The 18109-nt window shown below is 38.6% G+C and overlaps 1 protein-coding gene across 1 annotated transcript in view; it reads right to left on the bottom strand.

Moving 5' to 3' along the window:
* The window catches only part of ASAH1 (N-acylsphingosine amidohydrolase 1), a 45473-nt gene that overhangs the window by 3105 nt on the left and 24259 nt on the right, over nucleotides 1–18109 (bottom strand). Inside the window, exons 3-10 of the mRNA XM_082715607.1 lie at nucleotides 14650–14740; nucleotides 14166–14252; nucleotides 11164–11242; nucleotides 6160–6234; nucleotides 5251–5296; nucleotides 4343–4487; nucleotides 3731–3785; nucleotides 3525–3606 (exon numbers count right to left, since the gene is read on the bottom strand). Coding sequence (XP_082571733.1) covers nucleotides 3525–3606; nucleotides 3731–3785; nucleotides 4343–4487; nucleotides 5251–5296; nucleotides 6160–6234; nucleotides 11164–11242; nucleotides 14166–14252; nucleotides 14650–14740 — 660 coding nt within the window. The remainder of the gene's footprint in view (nucleotides 1–3524; nucleotides 3607–3730; nucleotides 3786–4342; nucleotides 4488–5250; nucleotides 5297–6159; nucleotides 6235–11163; nucleotides 11243–14165; nucleotides 14253–14649; nucleotides 14741–18109) is intronic.

Raw genomic sequence — 18109 nt, 5'->3', positions numbered from 1 at the left:
AAAGTAACCTTGGAAAACTGGGCTATTAGAAACTGAATTTTCAGAAAGGTCACTAAATCTTACTCCCTTGAACTCATTAAAAATAGGAATGATACCCATTTATTCTAGGTCACTTGGATGTAGTGCTATTACAAAATTTCTGTACCAGCACAGAATATAACTTCTATTTTAACAGTTATTAACAGTTTAAATGAAGATTTTATTGTACAAATTTTCTTCTGTGTATGGATGGTTTTTTTGTAAATCAAGAAAAACTAACAGGTACCCTTTATACTGGCACTATCCCTAGCACTTTTTAAATAAATCAGTTTATTTTTTGATTTAAATACACAAAGCATGAATTCCATATGTATGTCAAAGGTTAACCTAGAAACTCTGAAAGAATTCTTCAATGGGAGATTAACGAGAAAATATTTTTTTATTTTAATATGAGTAATTTAAAATAGACTATAATACACTAAAAGGATCATACACCATAATCAAGTGGTATTTATTCCAGGGGTGCAAGAATGGATCAACATCCACAAGTCAATGTAATACACCACATTAACAAAATGAGGAATAAAAAGCATATGATCATCTCAATAGATTCAGAAAAAGCATTTGACAGAATTCAACATCCTTTCATGATAAAAACTGTCAACAAAGTGGGTATAGAGGAGGGAACATATCTTAACATAATAAAGGCCACATATGACAAGCCCTAACTAACATTGTAGTCAAGGAATGGTGAAAAGCTGAAAGCTTTCCTCTAGTATTAGGAACAAGACGAAGATGTCTACTCTCACCATTTTTATTCAGTATAAGCCAGAGCAATTAGGCAAGAAAAAGACGTAGCATCAAAATCAGAAAGGAAGAGGTAAAATTGTCACTAATAGCAGATGACATGATACTCTATATAGAAAACCCTAAAGATTCTACTGAAAAACTGTGAGGATAAACAAATGCAGTAAAGTTTCAGAAGCACAAATCTATATACAAAATTCAGCTGCTTTTCTACACACTAATAATGAACTACCAGAAAGAGAAATTTACAACTGCATTAGAAAGAATAAAGTACCTTGGAATAAATTTAACCAAGAAGGTGAAAGACTCAACACAAACTCAACTCAAAATGAATTAAAGATATGGACATAAGACCTAAAGCCATAAAATTCCTAGAAGCAAATATAGGGTATAAAGTCCTTAACATTAGTCTTGGTGAGGAGTTTTTGAATTTGACACCAAAAGCAAAAGGGCAACAAAAACAAGTGGAAGTATATCAAACTAAAAAGCTGCATAGCAAGAAAACCATCAACAAAATGAAAACACAGTCCAGTGAAAGGAAGAAAGTACATGCAAATCATATATCTGATCGAGTTAATATACCAAATATATAAAGAACTAGTTCTTCTATGATTCCTGGACCCAACTTTAACATTGGAGGGTGCTAGGGGGCTTGCCACATCCAACCCTGCAGGAATCCAAGAAAACTCAATTCTGACGCTATCTACCTTGAGACAGCACTGTATTCCACGGGTTAAGGATTCAGACTTACAAACAAGATTACATCCCATCCCCCACCTGGGAGGCCAGTTCTAAGCCCGATTGTGCCAGTTCTAATTACCCGAGCTTCTAGCTGACTGGTTGAGACTGGAGGCTGCAACAAGCTCCTCTTGAGTTTCAGTGAATTTCCTGAAGGGCTCATAGTACTCAAGGAAACATGTTTACCAGTTTATTAAAGGATATGATAAATGATATGAAGCAACAGCCATATAAAGACTGCATAGGGCAAGGTATGTGAGGACATAGAGTTTCCATGCATTCAAAGCATGCCTCTCTCCTCAGATGGTGTGTTAACCTACCCAGCTCTTCAAACCCTCTCCTTTTTGGCTTTTATGGAAGCTTCATTACATCAGCATGACTGATTAAATAACTGGTCTCATTACCATAACAAAAGACACGTTTATCATTCTCAGCACTTAGGAAATTATAAGGCTTTTGGGAGTTAATGGAAACAAAAACCAAATACATATTGTAAAAAATATATATATATCACACTCAGACAACTCAGTAGCACACACACACAAAAAATCTATTATAAAAAATGGGTAGAGGATCTGACTAGGCATTTTTCCTAAGATGATATTCAGGTAGCCAACAAGTACATGAAAATGTGCTCAGCATCACTAATCACCAGGGGAATGCAAGTCAAAACCACAATGAATTATCACCTCTTATCTGCTGGAATAGCTATTATCAAAAAAGATAAGAGTTGGGGCGCCTGGGTGGCTCAGTGGGTTAAAGCCTCTGCCTTCGGCTCAGGTCATGATCCCAGGGTCCTGGAATCGAGCCCCACGTTGGGTTCTCAGCTCAGCAGGGAGCCTGCTTCCCCCACCCTCTCTCTCTGCCTGCCTCTCTGCCTATTTGTGATCTGTGTGTCAAATAAATAAAATATTAAAAAAAAAAAAAGATAAGAGTTGGTGAGGAACTAGAGAACGGGAACACTTGTACACTGTTGGTGGGAATGTAAATTGGTGCAGCGTTTACAGAAAACAGTACGGAGGTTCCTCAAAAAATAAAAAAAGTACCATATGATCCAGCAATTCTACTGGAAATATATCCAAAGAAAACAAAAACACTAACTTTAAAAGATACCTGCAGCACCGTGTTGACTGCAGCCTGAGTAACAACAGCCAAGACACGGAAACAACCCAAGTGACCACTGATTGATGAATGGATAAAGAAGATATGGTATATGTGTGTGTACATGTACGCACACGCACACGCACACAGTGGAATACTACTCAGGTGTAAAAAAAGGAAGGAAATCTTGCCATTTATGACAACATGGATGGACCATAAGGGAATTATGTTCAGTGAGATAAGTCAGACAGAGAAAGACAGATACCTTATTATATCACTTACATGCAGAATCTAACAAAATTAAACTTACAAATACAGAGAACAGAGTGGTGGTTGCTAGAGGTGGGGAATAGGGGGTGGGAGAAATGGGTGAAGGGGATCAAACTTCCAGTTCTAAAATAAGTAATTCCTGGAGATAAAATGTACAGCAAGGTAACAATAGTTAACAATACTATACTGTATATTTGACCGTTCCTAAGAGAGTAAATCTTAAAAGTTCTCAACACAAAGTAAACAGTTTCTGTAACTGTATGTGGTGATGGATGTTAGCTAGACTTACTGTGGTGATAATTTCACAATATATACAAATCCCAAAACATTTTGTTGTATACCCGAAACCAAGATAATATTTAATGTCACTTTTATCTCCAACAAAAAATAAAATTTTAAAATGAATAAAGCAGGGGTGCCTGGGTGGCTCAGTGGGTTAAGCCTCTGCCTTCAGCTCAGGCCATGATCTTGGGGTCCTGGGATCAAGCCCCACGTCGGGCTCTCTGCTCAGTGGGGAGCCTGCTTCTCCCTCTCTGTCTGCTTCTCTGCCTAGTTGTAATCTCTGTCAAATAAATAAAATCTTTAAAAAATAAATAAAATAAAATGAATAAAGCAATCAAACAGATTACCTTGTGCTGTTTTCCAGAACTGATCTAGTGATAAACCCTATCCACATAGCATCTTTCTTTCCCAAAATCCATTCTATGACACCTGGAAGAAATCAAACACACACAGTGTCACAGGCCTGCAATCAGGTTAGACTATGAACCAGAAGATACAGTCTGGCCTTCCTCTTAAAACATCTATACAATTCCCATTTAAAAACTCTACTCACCCATATAACCGCCATTTATACTGAAACGTTCATTTAATGTAAGACTAAGTAGTCCCTGAAAACAAGACAAAGCAATGAGGTCAAAGACTTCAACCATCCTGTTTTAAGGCCCCCTCGTCTTTATGCTGGTATGCCAAATCCCGGAATGCAGGGGGTGGGGAGTGAAGGTGGGGATTTAAAGCTGAGTCAAAACTATACTATCACATTCTATTAACAGCTTTTAAAAGTTCAAAGCATCTTCATGTGTAGTGTGTGAAATGAGCAGGTAGAATATTACTGGCCACACTTGTCTGAGAAGGAAAACGAACTGTAGAGAATAAATGCCTAACTTGTCTGAGTAGCAGATTAAAGGCCAGATGCCAGATTTATATTACATTCCCAGCCCTCCACAACCAGCCACATGCTTTTTCCTCAGAAAAGGTTCAGAAACAAACCTGTGTTCCCTCTCTACTCTTCTCTACCACGTGAGCTCACACCTGTGATGGTGACAAAAGTACAAAGAGATGGACTGAGGCTTCATATTCTTTTTAGGTCCTTAGACCCCACCCTTCACAGGCAGTAAAAGCAGGACACAGAGCTACCTGTAAAATTATGTAAGAGTAGACTCCTTACTGGTTTGAATCCTGTTAACATGCCCACATAGCCAGCAAAGCTTGAAGCCTTGAAGACAGTTTTATTGTTTCTTTGGAAGTCCAAGTTCACTGTCAAAGGTTTGAGTTGCTCAGTTACGACCCAGGTATTATTGTTTATATTCCACCTACAAAAGACAAATTACAGTGACATTTAAAAACAATGATGATAGGGTACCTGGGTGGCTCAGTGGGTTAAAACCTCTGCCTTTGGCTCAGGTCATGATCCCAGGGTCCTGGGAACGAGCCCCGAGTCGGGCTCTCTGCTCAGGGGGGAGCCTGCTTCCCTTTCTCTCTGCCTGCCTCTGCCTACTTGTGATCTCTGTCTGTCAAATAAATAAATAAAAATCTTTTTCAAAAAACGATGATAATAGATAATAATGAATATATAATGATCACGGCCAGGCATTATATCAGGTGCTTTATCTCCCTAATCCATTAATGACCAAGCCTCACAAGAACTTTGCAATGTGAGTGGTTTTACCCTCCATTTTCCATGTGATAAAACTAGAGGCTCAGAGAAGCTAAATAACTCAAAACAACACAGCCTACTAAAGAGCAAACCCCATATTCAAATGTATGTCTCTAATTATAAAGCACTGTTGTATTTTTCCAGGAATGTTAAGAAGATGTAAAAAAGAATGCTGTTCTTCCCTTCTAAGCAGTAAACCCAACATGCAGCTGGGGCCTTTAGTCATGCTCCAGATTTCTGTTTACTAGGTTTAACTCCATTACGGGCTCCCAAAGAGTGTCCCCAACTTTGTCTCAAAACTAGGGATCCAGTATCTTCACTTCTGGTCATATTTGGGGCATGATGTATGATTTACTTTTCATCAATGTAACACAACATACTCTTCCTAAGGACTGACACTCACCATGTTCTTTACTTACCCAAGAAACACTCCAAAGTCCATGTTTCGTCCATGTAGTAGATGACCTAATATGAAGTAAGGAGAGACATGAAGCATAATGGATGCATATGATAGTATAACAGATTCTAACTCAAAGCTGGACACTTAATTCTGGTTTACTGATATTTACAACTGTTCAACAGTAAGAATTAAGCAACATCCTAATATCATAGCCTTAATAAGATCAAACTGTTGTGCCTGTCACAATGGCCAGATCCCCTCCTAATTATCTGAGAACACAGGGTTCCAGGTAAAATTATAGTAAGGGAAAAGAATCAGTGCTCCTTCTTTGGTCCACTGACAGGTACCTAAGTCACCTAATGTGACTTGCCAACACACTTCCCTTCAGCAATTGTTACCTACAGCTCAACACTTCAAAGGGGAGGTACCAGGCAGACTTTCTCCTGAGAGGAGAGGTAAAAATTAACAGTAAATCAGGATACATCATCCTGTGCCTGCATTCTGGGGAACTACCAGAAAAAAAAAATGGGGAAGTGAAGCTGGTCTACACAGGGTCCCTTGGCTGGGAGATAATGGGACAAGATTTGTCCTGGGCTTTAACGAAAGGCTATCTTATCCATATAAAGATAATCGCTTACCCCTATGAATACTTATACTAAATCATGAACAGTATAAGGCAGACTAGCAGAAAGGAGAAGAACGTTTACAGTCCTGAAACACTTCTTCCAAGTGTTCTGCATCCCTGAATTAAACTTTAGTAGCCATTACGGTAGTCTTCTTTTAAAAATTTGCTGAAATCTTCAAACTAGATGCTACATACAGAGAATCTGAAGAGTAAGCCTGCATATTACAAGTTCTAGTTCTATTTATTTAGATTTTTCTTCTACTTTGTATTTGCACTGCCCACCCTCCCTCAGCACACATTTACCTTCTTTGTCTTCTGTTATTATTGAAGTGCAAATGGTAAAAAATTCATAGAACACATTGAATGAAATAATCTCTCCTATGAGAAAAGAAAGGACATTTCTTGGTCAATCTACAGAGCTATGACATTGTTAGAAAATTCTTTTTTAAGAAAAGGTTTAACAGTCATCTTGTGCGTTTTTGCTGTGGCATATGAGTCTGCAGACAGTCTGAACACACCTGCACAGTTGGTCAGGTGGAAGTATCTCACCAGCCTGTACTCTACAAACACAAAACAAGCCCCCAAAGGGTCAGCTATTTGGGCAAGTTGAACACCCAGGCATACTAGAATTGTACTGTAACATGATGTCCAAATTTTTCATTAATGTGCATCATTTTAATTTGGTTTAGGGGTGCTAACATATGACAACTTTTAAAAAAATATTTATTTGAGAGAGCGAGAGATCATGCGTGCGAATGGAGGGAGGGGTTATAGGGAGAGAATCTCAAGCAGACTCTCCAACGAGCACGGAGCCTCAGGCAGGGCTTGATCCCACAATCCATGAGATCACCACGTGAGCTGACCCATGAGATCATGACCTGAACCAAAATCATGAGTGACACTTAACTGACTGAGCCACCCAGGTGCCCCTAAAATATGTTAACTCAATACATCTGGCTCTCTATTATATACTGAACATGTTATTTTGCTCACATTTTTAGAGGTGACAAATATTTCTGAGGTGAAAAAGGAGATCCAGGAACTATTAATAAAATTAGTGCAGAGCTACCAAGAAAATCCATTTTTTAAAACATAATTTTTGAGTATTTTTCCAAAACTGTATAATAATACCAATAAGCATTTAAGTAACAGGCATACACCCTGGGAATAAAAGGCACAGCATATAGGGAATATAGCCAGTGACACTATTATAGTGTTCTAGCTACACTTTTGGTGAGCATAGTACACTACAAGAGTGATGTGCTGAAACACTATGTTGTATACCCAAAACTTAACTCTGTGTATCAACCAAATGCAAACAAAAAAATTTATTTAATAGAGATATACAGCACACTATCTCTATCACAGTCATGTTAATATGTTAAGCTTAACATGTCTTCCCGATCCTAATCTAATGTTTATTTTACTTCCATTTTGATAACATTCTGTTATTACTTTATTATAAATCATGTGTTAATCTTTTTTTTTCTTTTTTAAAGATTTTATTTATTTATTTGACATTCAGAGATCACAAGTAGGCAGAGAGGCAGGCAGAGAGAGAGAGAGAGAGAGGAGGAAGGCAGGTTTCCCGCTGAGCAGAGAGCCCAATGTGGGGCTCCATTCCAGGACCCGAGCCGAAGGTAGAGGCTTTACCCCAGTGAGCCACCCAGGCACCCCATGTTAATCTTTTTAATTTGTTTTTCTCTCAAGATATTTATATGTGGTTTTTATTTTTGGGGCTTTTTACATAATAAAGAAATTAAAGACTTGTTTTTCATAGAGGCTATAAGAATATATTCCCAGTATGTTGACCATCTTTTTACATCATTTAAAAAATATGTTATTTATTTATTTGAAAGATGGAGCATGAGTGTGAGAAGGGGCAGAGGGAGAGGGACAAGCAGATTCTCTGCTGAACAGAGCTTGATCAACACAGAGCTTGATCCCAGGACCCTGAGATCATGACTCAAGCCAAAATCAGATGCTTAACTGACTGAGTCGCCCAGCCGTCCCTACATCATTTTTTTAAAAGAGGCAAAAAACAATAAAAAAAACAGCCACCTTTACTGATAACTACTTTTGATTTTCAGAAATTCTGAATCCTCTCTCTTGTTAAAACAAAACAACAAGGTACTCCTGGCTACTTAAAATAGGTCTATCACTATGGTAGCTTAAAAATAAAATGGAGGTGGCAGGAAAAGTCTTTTTCATTAAATTAAATTGGAATTCATTAAAATTAAGGATTTCTACATACTACAAGCCACCAGTAAGGGAGTAAAAATGCAAGCCACGGACTTGAAGCCATAGAAGATATTCAGAATGCATATAATCTGACTTGTAGCCAGAATATATAAAGAATTCCTTAAAACCATCTACTACCCAAAGCAACCTACACATTCAATGCAATCTCCATCAAAATACCAATGGGATTTTTCACAGAACTAGAACAAACAATCTTAACATTAGTATGGAAACACAAAACACCCTGAATAGCCAAAGCAATCTTGAAAAAGAAAAGCAAAGCTGGAGGCATCACCATTCTGGACTTCAAGTTATAATACAAAGCTGGAGTGATCAAAACAGTAAGGAAAAAAAAATTAAACAAGACAAAACTAGAGAGGGAGAAAAACCATAGGAGACTCTTAACCTTAGGAAACAAACTGAGGGTTGCTGGGGGAGGGTAGAGGGATGGTGTAACTGGGTGATGGAAACTGAGGAAGGTACATGATGTAATGAGCACTGGATGTTATAGGAGACTGATGAGTCATTGAACTCTACCTCTGAGACAAATAATACATTATATATGAATTAATTTAAATTAAAAAAATTTAAAAAACCAGTACAGTATTGGAGCAAAAATAGACACATAGATCAATGGAACAGAATGGAAAGCCCACAAATAAACCCACAATTATATGGTCAATTAATCTCTGAAAAAACAGGAAAGAATATCCAAAGGGAACATGACAATCTCTTCAACAAACAGTGTTGGGGAAAATGGATACCAACATGTAGAAGAATGAAACTGGACCACACACCCAAATAAATTCAAAATAGCTTAAAGACCTAAACGTGAGACATGAAACCATTAAAAACCCTAGAAGAAAGCATAGGCAGTAATTTCTGACATTGGCCATAGGAACATTTTCCCACATATGTCTCCTGAGGCAAGGGAAACAAAAGCAAAAACAAACTATTGGGACTTCAAGATAAAAAGCTTCTGCACAGCAAAGGAAACAATCAACCATACTACAAGGCAGCCTACAGACTGGGAGAAGATATCTGCAAATGACATATCCGATAAACTGTTAGTATCCAGAATAGATAAAGAACTTATATAAACTCAACACCCAAAAAACAAACAATCCAATTACAAAATGGGCAGAAGACATAAACAGACATTTCTCCAAAGAAGACATAGATGGCCAGCAGACACATGAAAAGAGGTTATTATCACTACCATCAGGGAAATGCAAATTAAAACTATAAGGAGCTATCACCTCACACCTGTCAGAATGCGCAAAATCAACACCACAAGAAACAACAGGTGCTGGTGAGGATATGGAGAAAAAGTGCGCTGCTGGTGGGAATGCAAACTGGTATGGCCACTATGGAAAACAGTATGGAGGTTCCTCACAAAGTTAAAAAGAGAACTACCCAGGGTGCCTGGGTGGCTCAGTGGGTTAAGCCTCTGCCTTTGGCTCAGGTCATGATCTCAGGGTCCTGGGATCAAGCCCTGCATTGGGCTCTCTGCTCAGCAGGGAACCTGCTTCTCTCCCTCTCTCTCTCTCTCTCTGCTTGTCTCTGCCCACTTGTGATCTCTGTCTGTCCAATAAATAAAGTCTTTAAAAAAAAAAAAAAGGAACTACCCTACAATCTAGCAATCACACTACTGGGCATGTAGCCAAAGAACACAAATACAGTGAATCAAAGGGATACATGCATTCCTGTTTACAGCAGCATTATTTACAATAACCAAATTATGGAAGAAGCTGAAGTGTCCACTGAATGATGAATGGATAAGAAGATTTGGGGGGGGTGTCTATATCTATATACATGTATATACACAATGTAACATTAAACAGCCATAAAAAAGAATGAAATCTTGCCATCTGCGACAACATGGATAGAGCTAGAGTGTATAATGCTAAGTGAAATAAGTCAGTCAAAGAAAGACAAATATCATACGATTTCACTCATATGTGGAATTTAAGAAACAAAACAAATGAACAAAGGGGAAAACAGAGAGAGGGACAAATCAAAAAACAGACTCTTAACAAACGGATAGTTACCAAAGGGGAGGTGGGTGATTTATGGAGTGCACTTGTGATGAACACCAGGTGACGTATGTATGGAACTGCTGAATCACTACATCATACACCTGAAACTATATAACACTATGTTAACTAAGTGGAATTAAAAGAAAAACTTAGAAAAAAAAGAATGTTTTAAAACCAATGAAAATGGGCAAAGACTGTAACAAACATTTCAACTGTAGGAGGAAGGAAGGAAAGAGAGACAGACTATCTTTTTTAATCATTTTTCTAAAGAAGCAAAAACAACCAAAACGCTAACCACTGAAAGAAAAGGTCAATAGTCGTACAATCTTACAGTTATCAAGAAAAAGCAAATGACACAATAATGGGATTCCACACACTCAACAAAGTGGCTCAAATGAAAAACACTGATGCTAGCAGGTAGAGACGTATTAAGGAGAGGAAAGTAAAACTCTTGTACTATTTGTCAGTGGATACAATTACTTTGGAAAACTGCTTGGCAGAATCTACAAGGCTCAAACACAGCTACCCTATAATCCAATATATCCAACAGAAATGAGTGAACATGTCCATCAAAGACAGATACAAGAATATTCATAACTGTTTTATTCTTGATATCCAAAGTCTAGAAAACACCCAAACATCCTATTTATACAGTAGCATACAACCTCTAGATAGGTACTCTAGATAGATAGATTTCAGTACTCTAGATAACTACAAGAAACCCGACACAACAGTTCACACTGTGTACGGAGGTTCAAGAAGGCAGAACTCATGTATGGTGAAGTCAGAATAAGCAGTTAACTTGGGGATTTGGTACTATCTGTGAGATGGCATGATGGAGCATTCTGGATTGCTAGAATTTCCTCGTCTTGACCTGAGTTGTGATTACATGAATTCATGCATTTTAAAAGTTTTATTGAACTGTATACTTAAGATCTATGCACTTTACTGTATGTAGACCATACCTCAATAGAAAATTTTTAAAGTGCTTTATTAAATCTTACAAAAGCTGCAAAGTGAACTTTACCTAAAGGTATCTCAGTAACAGCTGCGATCCCCTTCATTTCCTCCTCAAATGGACCAGGAAAGTTGCCAAGTAGGCCAGGCTGGAAAACAAATAAATTATCAAACATTTGACCTAAAGGGTTGCTTTGAGATTTGGTTCTTTTACATATAATATGTTCTAGATGCTCCTTCCATGAGAAGTAATAAAAGTCATTATAAAGCACTTTTTTTTTAAAGATTTTATTTATGTATTTGACAGACAGAGATCACAAGTAGGCAGAGAGGCAGGCAGAGAGAGGGGAGGAAGCAGGCTCTGCTGAAGAGAGAGCCTGATGTAGGGCTCGATCCCAGGACCCTGGGATCATTACTTGAGCCTAAGGCAGAGGCTTTAACCCACTGAGCCACCCAGGTGCCCCTATAAAGCACTTTTATATCCTATATTTCTAAGAGACTCTTTCTAGACTTAATATTGGGCCCCTCGTTCTTTAACTATCGCTTTTATTCCCTTAAACTCAACTGTTCTCAGGTATTATGCCAAGACCTATGACTTTTTTCCTGCCTTGTATTTTACCCCGTTCTCCACAAAAAAGAGATAACTGGCAATAACTGCATTTGGATGACTAACATGGCCCACAAACACTTCATAAGTACCGTACCCTTATCTCCACCCAAACTCACCCTCTCACCTTGGCAATGCATCCTAATCACTACACTTCCTATCCACACTGTCTTCTATTCATTCACAAAACCTTCTGTCTTGGTAAATGGGCTTCCCGGGCTAGATGCATTATCACAGTTTGTTAGCAAACAAAGAACACAGGAGCAAAATCCCAGCCAGCACATATTTTTATTCTCAAAGGCAACTTTCCACTAAAAGTGAAATTACAATTTAAGCTCACAGCCTCTCGCTAATAAAGTGCTTAAAATCCGCAAGTCTCATTTGTCACCAACTTGGTGTTTATATCATGTGATCTAAGCACTTTTACTTCCACTCCTTAGGAATTCAAAGCATTACACAAGTGGAATATTCCTGCCTATGTAACAAACAAAGATGACTTACTGAACATGTATTAACCACTTAATCATATTCAGGCACTGTGCTTTATATACAGTATTTCCCTTAATTCTCACAGCGAACATATAAAATACGTGTTATTATTAGTGTGTTCTCCCTGATGAGAAACCTGACATTTCACAGCTTAAGAAATGTGTGAAAGGATATAGTTATTACGGGACTGATCCAGCCTTAAAGTCCAATGATTAAGGGAAAAGAACCCAATGTTGTCTGAATGCAATCCTGGACACGTACCATCCTGCTGGCATGCAGAGGAGGGGAATGGGAGGGCCTCCTGTCTGTTGTTCCTGTGAACCTTTGTATGTGGGGGAGGTCTGGTTAGTAAACATGAAGGGGTCACTTAATCAAAGACTCTGAAAGCATGAGTATGTGGGAGAACAGAGTTGGCGGCTGGCAGGTGCAAGTGTCTCAGGGATGATAAGCATAGAGCATCCAGTCTCTAGGACTCCATGATGCTTAACTAGGGGTGGTTTTATCCTCTAGGGCAGATTTGGTGATACCCAGAGGCATTTTTGGTTTTCAAAAATGAAGGGGTACACCCTGTGGGTGGAGGCTAGAGATGCTGCTAAACACCCAACAATGCACAGACAGTCCCCACAACAAAATATTATCCAATCCCAAATGTCCTAAGTGCTGAAACATTTGCCCTAGGCCCTTGGTGGTCTTCCCAATCCTTTGTACCCTGCAGAACATACAGGGTCCCAAAGCAAGGACCAAAACAGCGTGATAAGGATCTCTCGGAAGCAATAAGGGCCAGGCCCTAGATTTTCCATTGGTCCCACCTATATTAAAAAGAAGCTGAAGGGGCGCCTGGGTGGCTCAGTGGATTAAGCTGCTGCCTTCGGCTCAGGTCATAATCTCAGGGTCCTGGGATCGAGTCCCGCTCGGGCTCTCTGCTCTGCATGGAGCTCTCTGCCTGCCTCTCTGCCTACTTGTGATCTCTCTGTGTCAAATAAATAAATAAAATCTTAAAAAAAATAAAAGAAGCTGAAGAAATGGAGTCTTCCTGCATGACCAAGAGGAAAATGAGCTGATTTGGCAAATACACTGCTAGAAGATACACTCAACTCAAGTGAGTTTCAATGGTCACAGCTACTGAGGGCCTCCCTAAAGAGCAGAGCCAGGCTGAATATGTCATTTGGTCATATGTAGAAAAATCTCTGGGTGTCCTGAGCTATAGAGGCAAAGTACTTCAAATAAAACAACAACAACAACAACAACAAAAAGCAAAAAACCCACACACAAGCCAAATTTTCAATAGTGAACTTGCAAATACAAGTACAATTAACGATGAGTGGGGTTAGGAGTGCACACCTCCTGTATAGCTGAAAGTCCCCGTATAATGTTTGACTCTCCCAAAACCACTAATAGTTTACTGCTGACCAGAAAGCTTACTGATAATATCAACAGTTAATTAACACACATTTTCTATGTTATATATATATGTATTTTAACCTGTATTCTTACATTTTAAAAAGCTAGAGAAAAGAAAATCTTTTAAAAAATCATAAGGAAAAGAAAATACATTTCATTTATGGTACTTTGCTGTATTTATAAGAAAAATAATCCATGTATGGGTGGACCTTCCCAATTTAAACCTGTGCTGTTCAAGGGTCAATTGTATGTCTAAGGGGAAGGGCATACCATGCTCCCAGATAAACACATATGTGTCCACTGTTGTCTAAGTAGTCCATACTTAAAATTAAGGGGCAGTTAATTGCCAAAATTTGTCATGCTATTTTGTGTCCTATTATTTATATATTACCAAACCCCAGAATTTTAAGTCTCTCTAAGTTTTGATAGTTGTCTAGAATAAATGAAAACTTGTCGAAACTCCTTAGAAGAAGTTGTCAATTTATGCCTTTAATACCAGAGCCTTTTCTGAACTCTGTGTGTATATGTGGATATGTGTATGTTTAAAATTTATTGTAGGAAATAATATTTCTTACCAACTTTTGATCCACTATCTGCATAATTTTTCCACTTGGCACAAATGCATTTACTAGATCCTTCAGGGAATTCACTATAATTCTTAGCTGAAAAATAAATAAATTATTTAATTAATAAGAGACATAAAAAATGTTGACTACTTAAGATTAATATTGGTAATATGAAAACAAAGACCTTTTGATTTATCCATATATAGAGAGAGTGCTATTTGAAAATATTTTCATCTAATCTATACACACAATGCATCTTTAACAGGCTATTTTATTAATTAATTAGAAAATGATGATAGAAACAAAGGCAAAGGTGAGTAAAAAGATCAGGAAGCTATAGAAAAATGGCATAATTTCTTCTATTATTGTTAACAGGAGAAAAATATCAAAATTATATCCTTAAAATACTTGGTGTGTAATTTCATGAAATGCTCTTTTAAAAATGCAATATATTCAGTAATGTCAGAAATAGAAGATTTAACAATCAGCATACCGCTGGTGCCTTGTCAACCATCAATTCATGCCATCTTTTGTAGGGCGGTAAGTCAAGATTTATGGTGTACCATGGAACTGGACCCCTATAGCTGTAATGAGAGGCGTGGAACCATAAAATGAAAAAAGCAGATTTTTGACGGGAGTTAGACAGTTACATTGAGATGGATATGTTAGAGGCATATTCTTAACAATAACATAGAAGCTAGTACTCAAACCATGGTTTGCACAAAAGCTCATTTTCCCAGCTAGTGTTTCTGCCCTATGTTGTATACACAATCACAAACAATTTCAGAAATCTTAGAATAGAGTTATACATTCTGGAAGATTAAAGTGAACTGAAGATAAATGAAAGAATTTTGGCTCAGAGCCACATGTCATCTGAATCTCAGTGCTAGAAAATATCTGCCTTTTGTGCCCTCCTAGATCTCTGCAGAGACTTAGTCTAGGCTTTGGGCACTTCTCTGATTGGTTTCCCAGTCTCAGAATTCCCTGTTAGACAGTCACACTACTGCCAAATCATTATCTTAGCACTGGCTTCTGTACAGTTGCCTTTTAAGCTTCCAGAAGTGGCAACATGTATTAGCTTCCCATGACTGGCTTCAGAAACCTTCAGTACTCACTCAGCCATGAGACTCTTCCTGCCATGCATTCTTCTGTTGTCAGTGCACACCCAAGAACTGTTCCAATCATATGCATTTACTACTCTTCAACAGAGAAATAGCAGGTTCTACTCTGAGGATATAGCAACGTCCACTCCTTTATCCTTGGAGCTTATTTCTGGTAGATGAATGCTACCACCTTTCTCCTTAGCTACAGAAACATTATCTTCCAGATCTTCTTACTATGCCTCTAAGGGTGTGCCATTCAGTGATTTATCAGCTTAGAGGTATGCCTAAAAACAGCCAGCATGTGCACCATTATTTTTCTGCTCCAGAGAAACATAAGGTACATGCTGGTGTGAGCTACAGTAACTGATATCTATATTAAAGACTTTGATACTTAATTCCTAAAAAAAAGCTTAATATAAAAAATTAATTCAGCTTCTAACTGGTCATAATTTCATAAGCAACATTTGGTCCCACAATTAAAAAAAAAAATCTTGTTCATCCCATTACAGGGAGGTGCTACCAGTGGTCTCCCCCACTGCCAGCAAGCACCCAGATTTCCATGTCTAGGAGTGATGGTAAAGTAGTGGCCACTGGAGCTGTGGACATTGGTGGTACTGCCCTAAGACAGGTTTTCTGAATTCCCATCAGCTGCTCTTCCCCTTAGAATATCAACATAACCCAAATCTATATCCACCCTGATTCTTCTTTAGGTAGGCTCAAGGATTCCAAAGAAGAAATGGGGAAGAGATAAACTCAGTACAGCAGAGGATTAGATTAAGTGGGCATGGGGAGACCCCCAAATCTCTCTCTAATAACACCTCCACCTTTGAAAGAACTGTGAAACTGATTAACAAAATCATTTTAATAACTAAAGCTTAACCATGATCCCACATTTTACTTCTCATTAAATATTTTTCTAAAATATCTCCATATTTAACATCTGTACCTCAGTTTCCTAGAAAAATAAACATTATCTACCTTACTGAGGGCAGTAAAGATTACACGAAACACACAAAATATACTCAGCAGTATCGGTATTCAATCAATAGTCATGACTATAGAATATTTTCCCACTTTACTGCAAACAATAAACATCATTAAATCATGTTTGAGACTTAGCATCTGCTGTGCCCAGGTCATCACAGGCACTATGAAGAACTGTCTGAACCCACCTGGCTCCACAGGTGGCTCAGAAACTAGTCCATGTGACACAACACACGAACACGCAAACAAGAAGGCAGTTGCTACGCGCCAGGGAGCAGTAGAAAATAAATGCTAATGGGATCTGGTTGGATTCAGGGGTGCTCTAGCTGTCAGTCCCTTGATCTCCAGCCCTAATGTAACTGGTCAGGCTGGATAAACAGGTATTTCTCTCCTCCCTCACAGATGCCCATGCATACCTCCAGAATCGATGTACTCAATCAAAAATAATGTAGAGGAGGATTCTGTTGTCATTCAAAGGTATATGAATACCACACTCCCCTCTCATATCCCAAGGCACAGTTATAGTTCAGAGGAAAGCAGCAGAGCAGAATGGAAGATTTTTCTGCAGAGAACAGGCTAGGGAAGTAGGAAGGAATCCAGGGGAGATACCAGGACAAAAATATTTACATTGTAGGGGCACCTGGGTGGCTCAGTGGTGAAAGCCTCTGCCTTCAGCTCAGGTCATGATCTCAGGGTCCTGGGATCGAGCCCCACATCAGGCTCTCTGCTCACCGGGGAGCCTGCTCCCTCCTATCTCTCTGCCTGCCTCTCTGCCTACTTGTGATCTGTCAAATAAATAAATAAAATCTTTAAAAAAAATTTACATTGTATAGATAGATAAATATGGGGAAAATGTGTTTATTTCTACATGTGGGTTTTGTACCCGTCTTTATACACGTGTATACACATACATACACTCAGTAGCCTGGAACCAGTTCAAAGCCCAAGGAGGGAAGGTTTGCAGGATAATCAGTTCATAGACACACGTAAGGTGGACATGAAAGGGAGTAGGAAAAAAAAGTCTTTAACATGGAAGATGTTCCTTATGTGTTAAATGAATTGGGGGCAGTGACACCAATCAAGAGATGCATGTAATCAATAAGGCACTGAAGAGCAAGATGTTGCCAGTGTTGACACAAAGGAAGACCTCCAGAGAGCAAGCCAAGGGCTGGAAAGCACACTGGCTTTAGAAGAACATAGGAACTGATTACTCCTAAATTACTTCCTGTCAAATATTTGCCTTTTTCCACAGAAAAGTGAGTAAATCAAAAGAATTTTGTGCATTACAGTGGCACTGTATCTGGGACAGAGGCTATTACATAATTTAGGCAAGTGCGTACAATATATATAATTGGCATGTTACAAAAATCAAGAATGTCATCTTGATACTGCTGGTTTCTGAAAATTAATAAAAGTAAATGCCGTTTAGTCTGGAGTCGGGGGCAGCAGGATAGCTGTCAGGCCCAACTGCAGATTCAACAGGAAGAAAGCTGCCTTTCAAGCTGATACTACCCTTAACTACTACTTTACTACCACCCCCCACCCCCCCACCCCCCCCAAGGGGAAGAAAGGTTGCCCTGACAACAGCTCGGCCAATGAGAAGCCACTATTCTTCCAACTCCCGGTTCACTCCACTGGACTTATTTTAACAGCCTTTTCAACTTCCCCTTTTTCCTCTAGAAAACATCGTTCCTCTCCTTTGTTCTGCAGACTTCCCTAAGGTTTTGCCCTAGGTTGCTTGTCCCTCACTATAATTCTCTGCTATTTCTGAATAAACCTATATTCGCTGGTAAAATAACTGGCAGATTTACGTTTAAGGTTAACATTACTTGGTGATCAGAAGTGGAATACAGAGAAAGCTCCCAA

This window comes from Mustela nivalis, assembly GCF_964662115.1.
Source record: "Mustela nivalis genome assembly, chromosome: 20".
NCBI classification, from domain to species: Eukaryota; Metazoa; Chordata; class Mammalia; order Carnivora; family Mustelidae; genus Mustela; species Mustela nivalis.
This window is presented reverse-complemented; position numbering and strand designations above follow the sequence as displayed.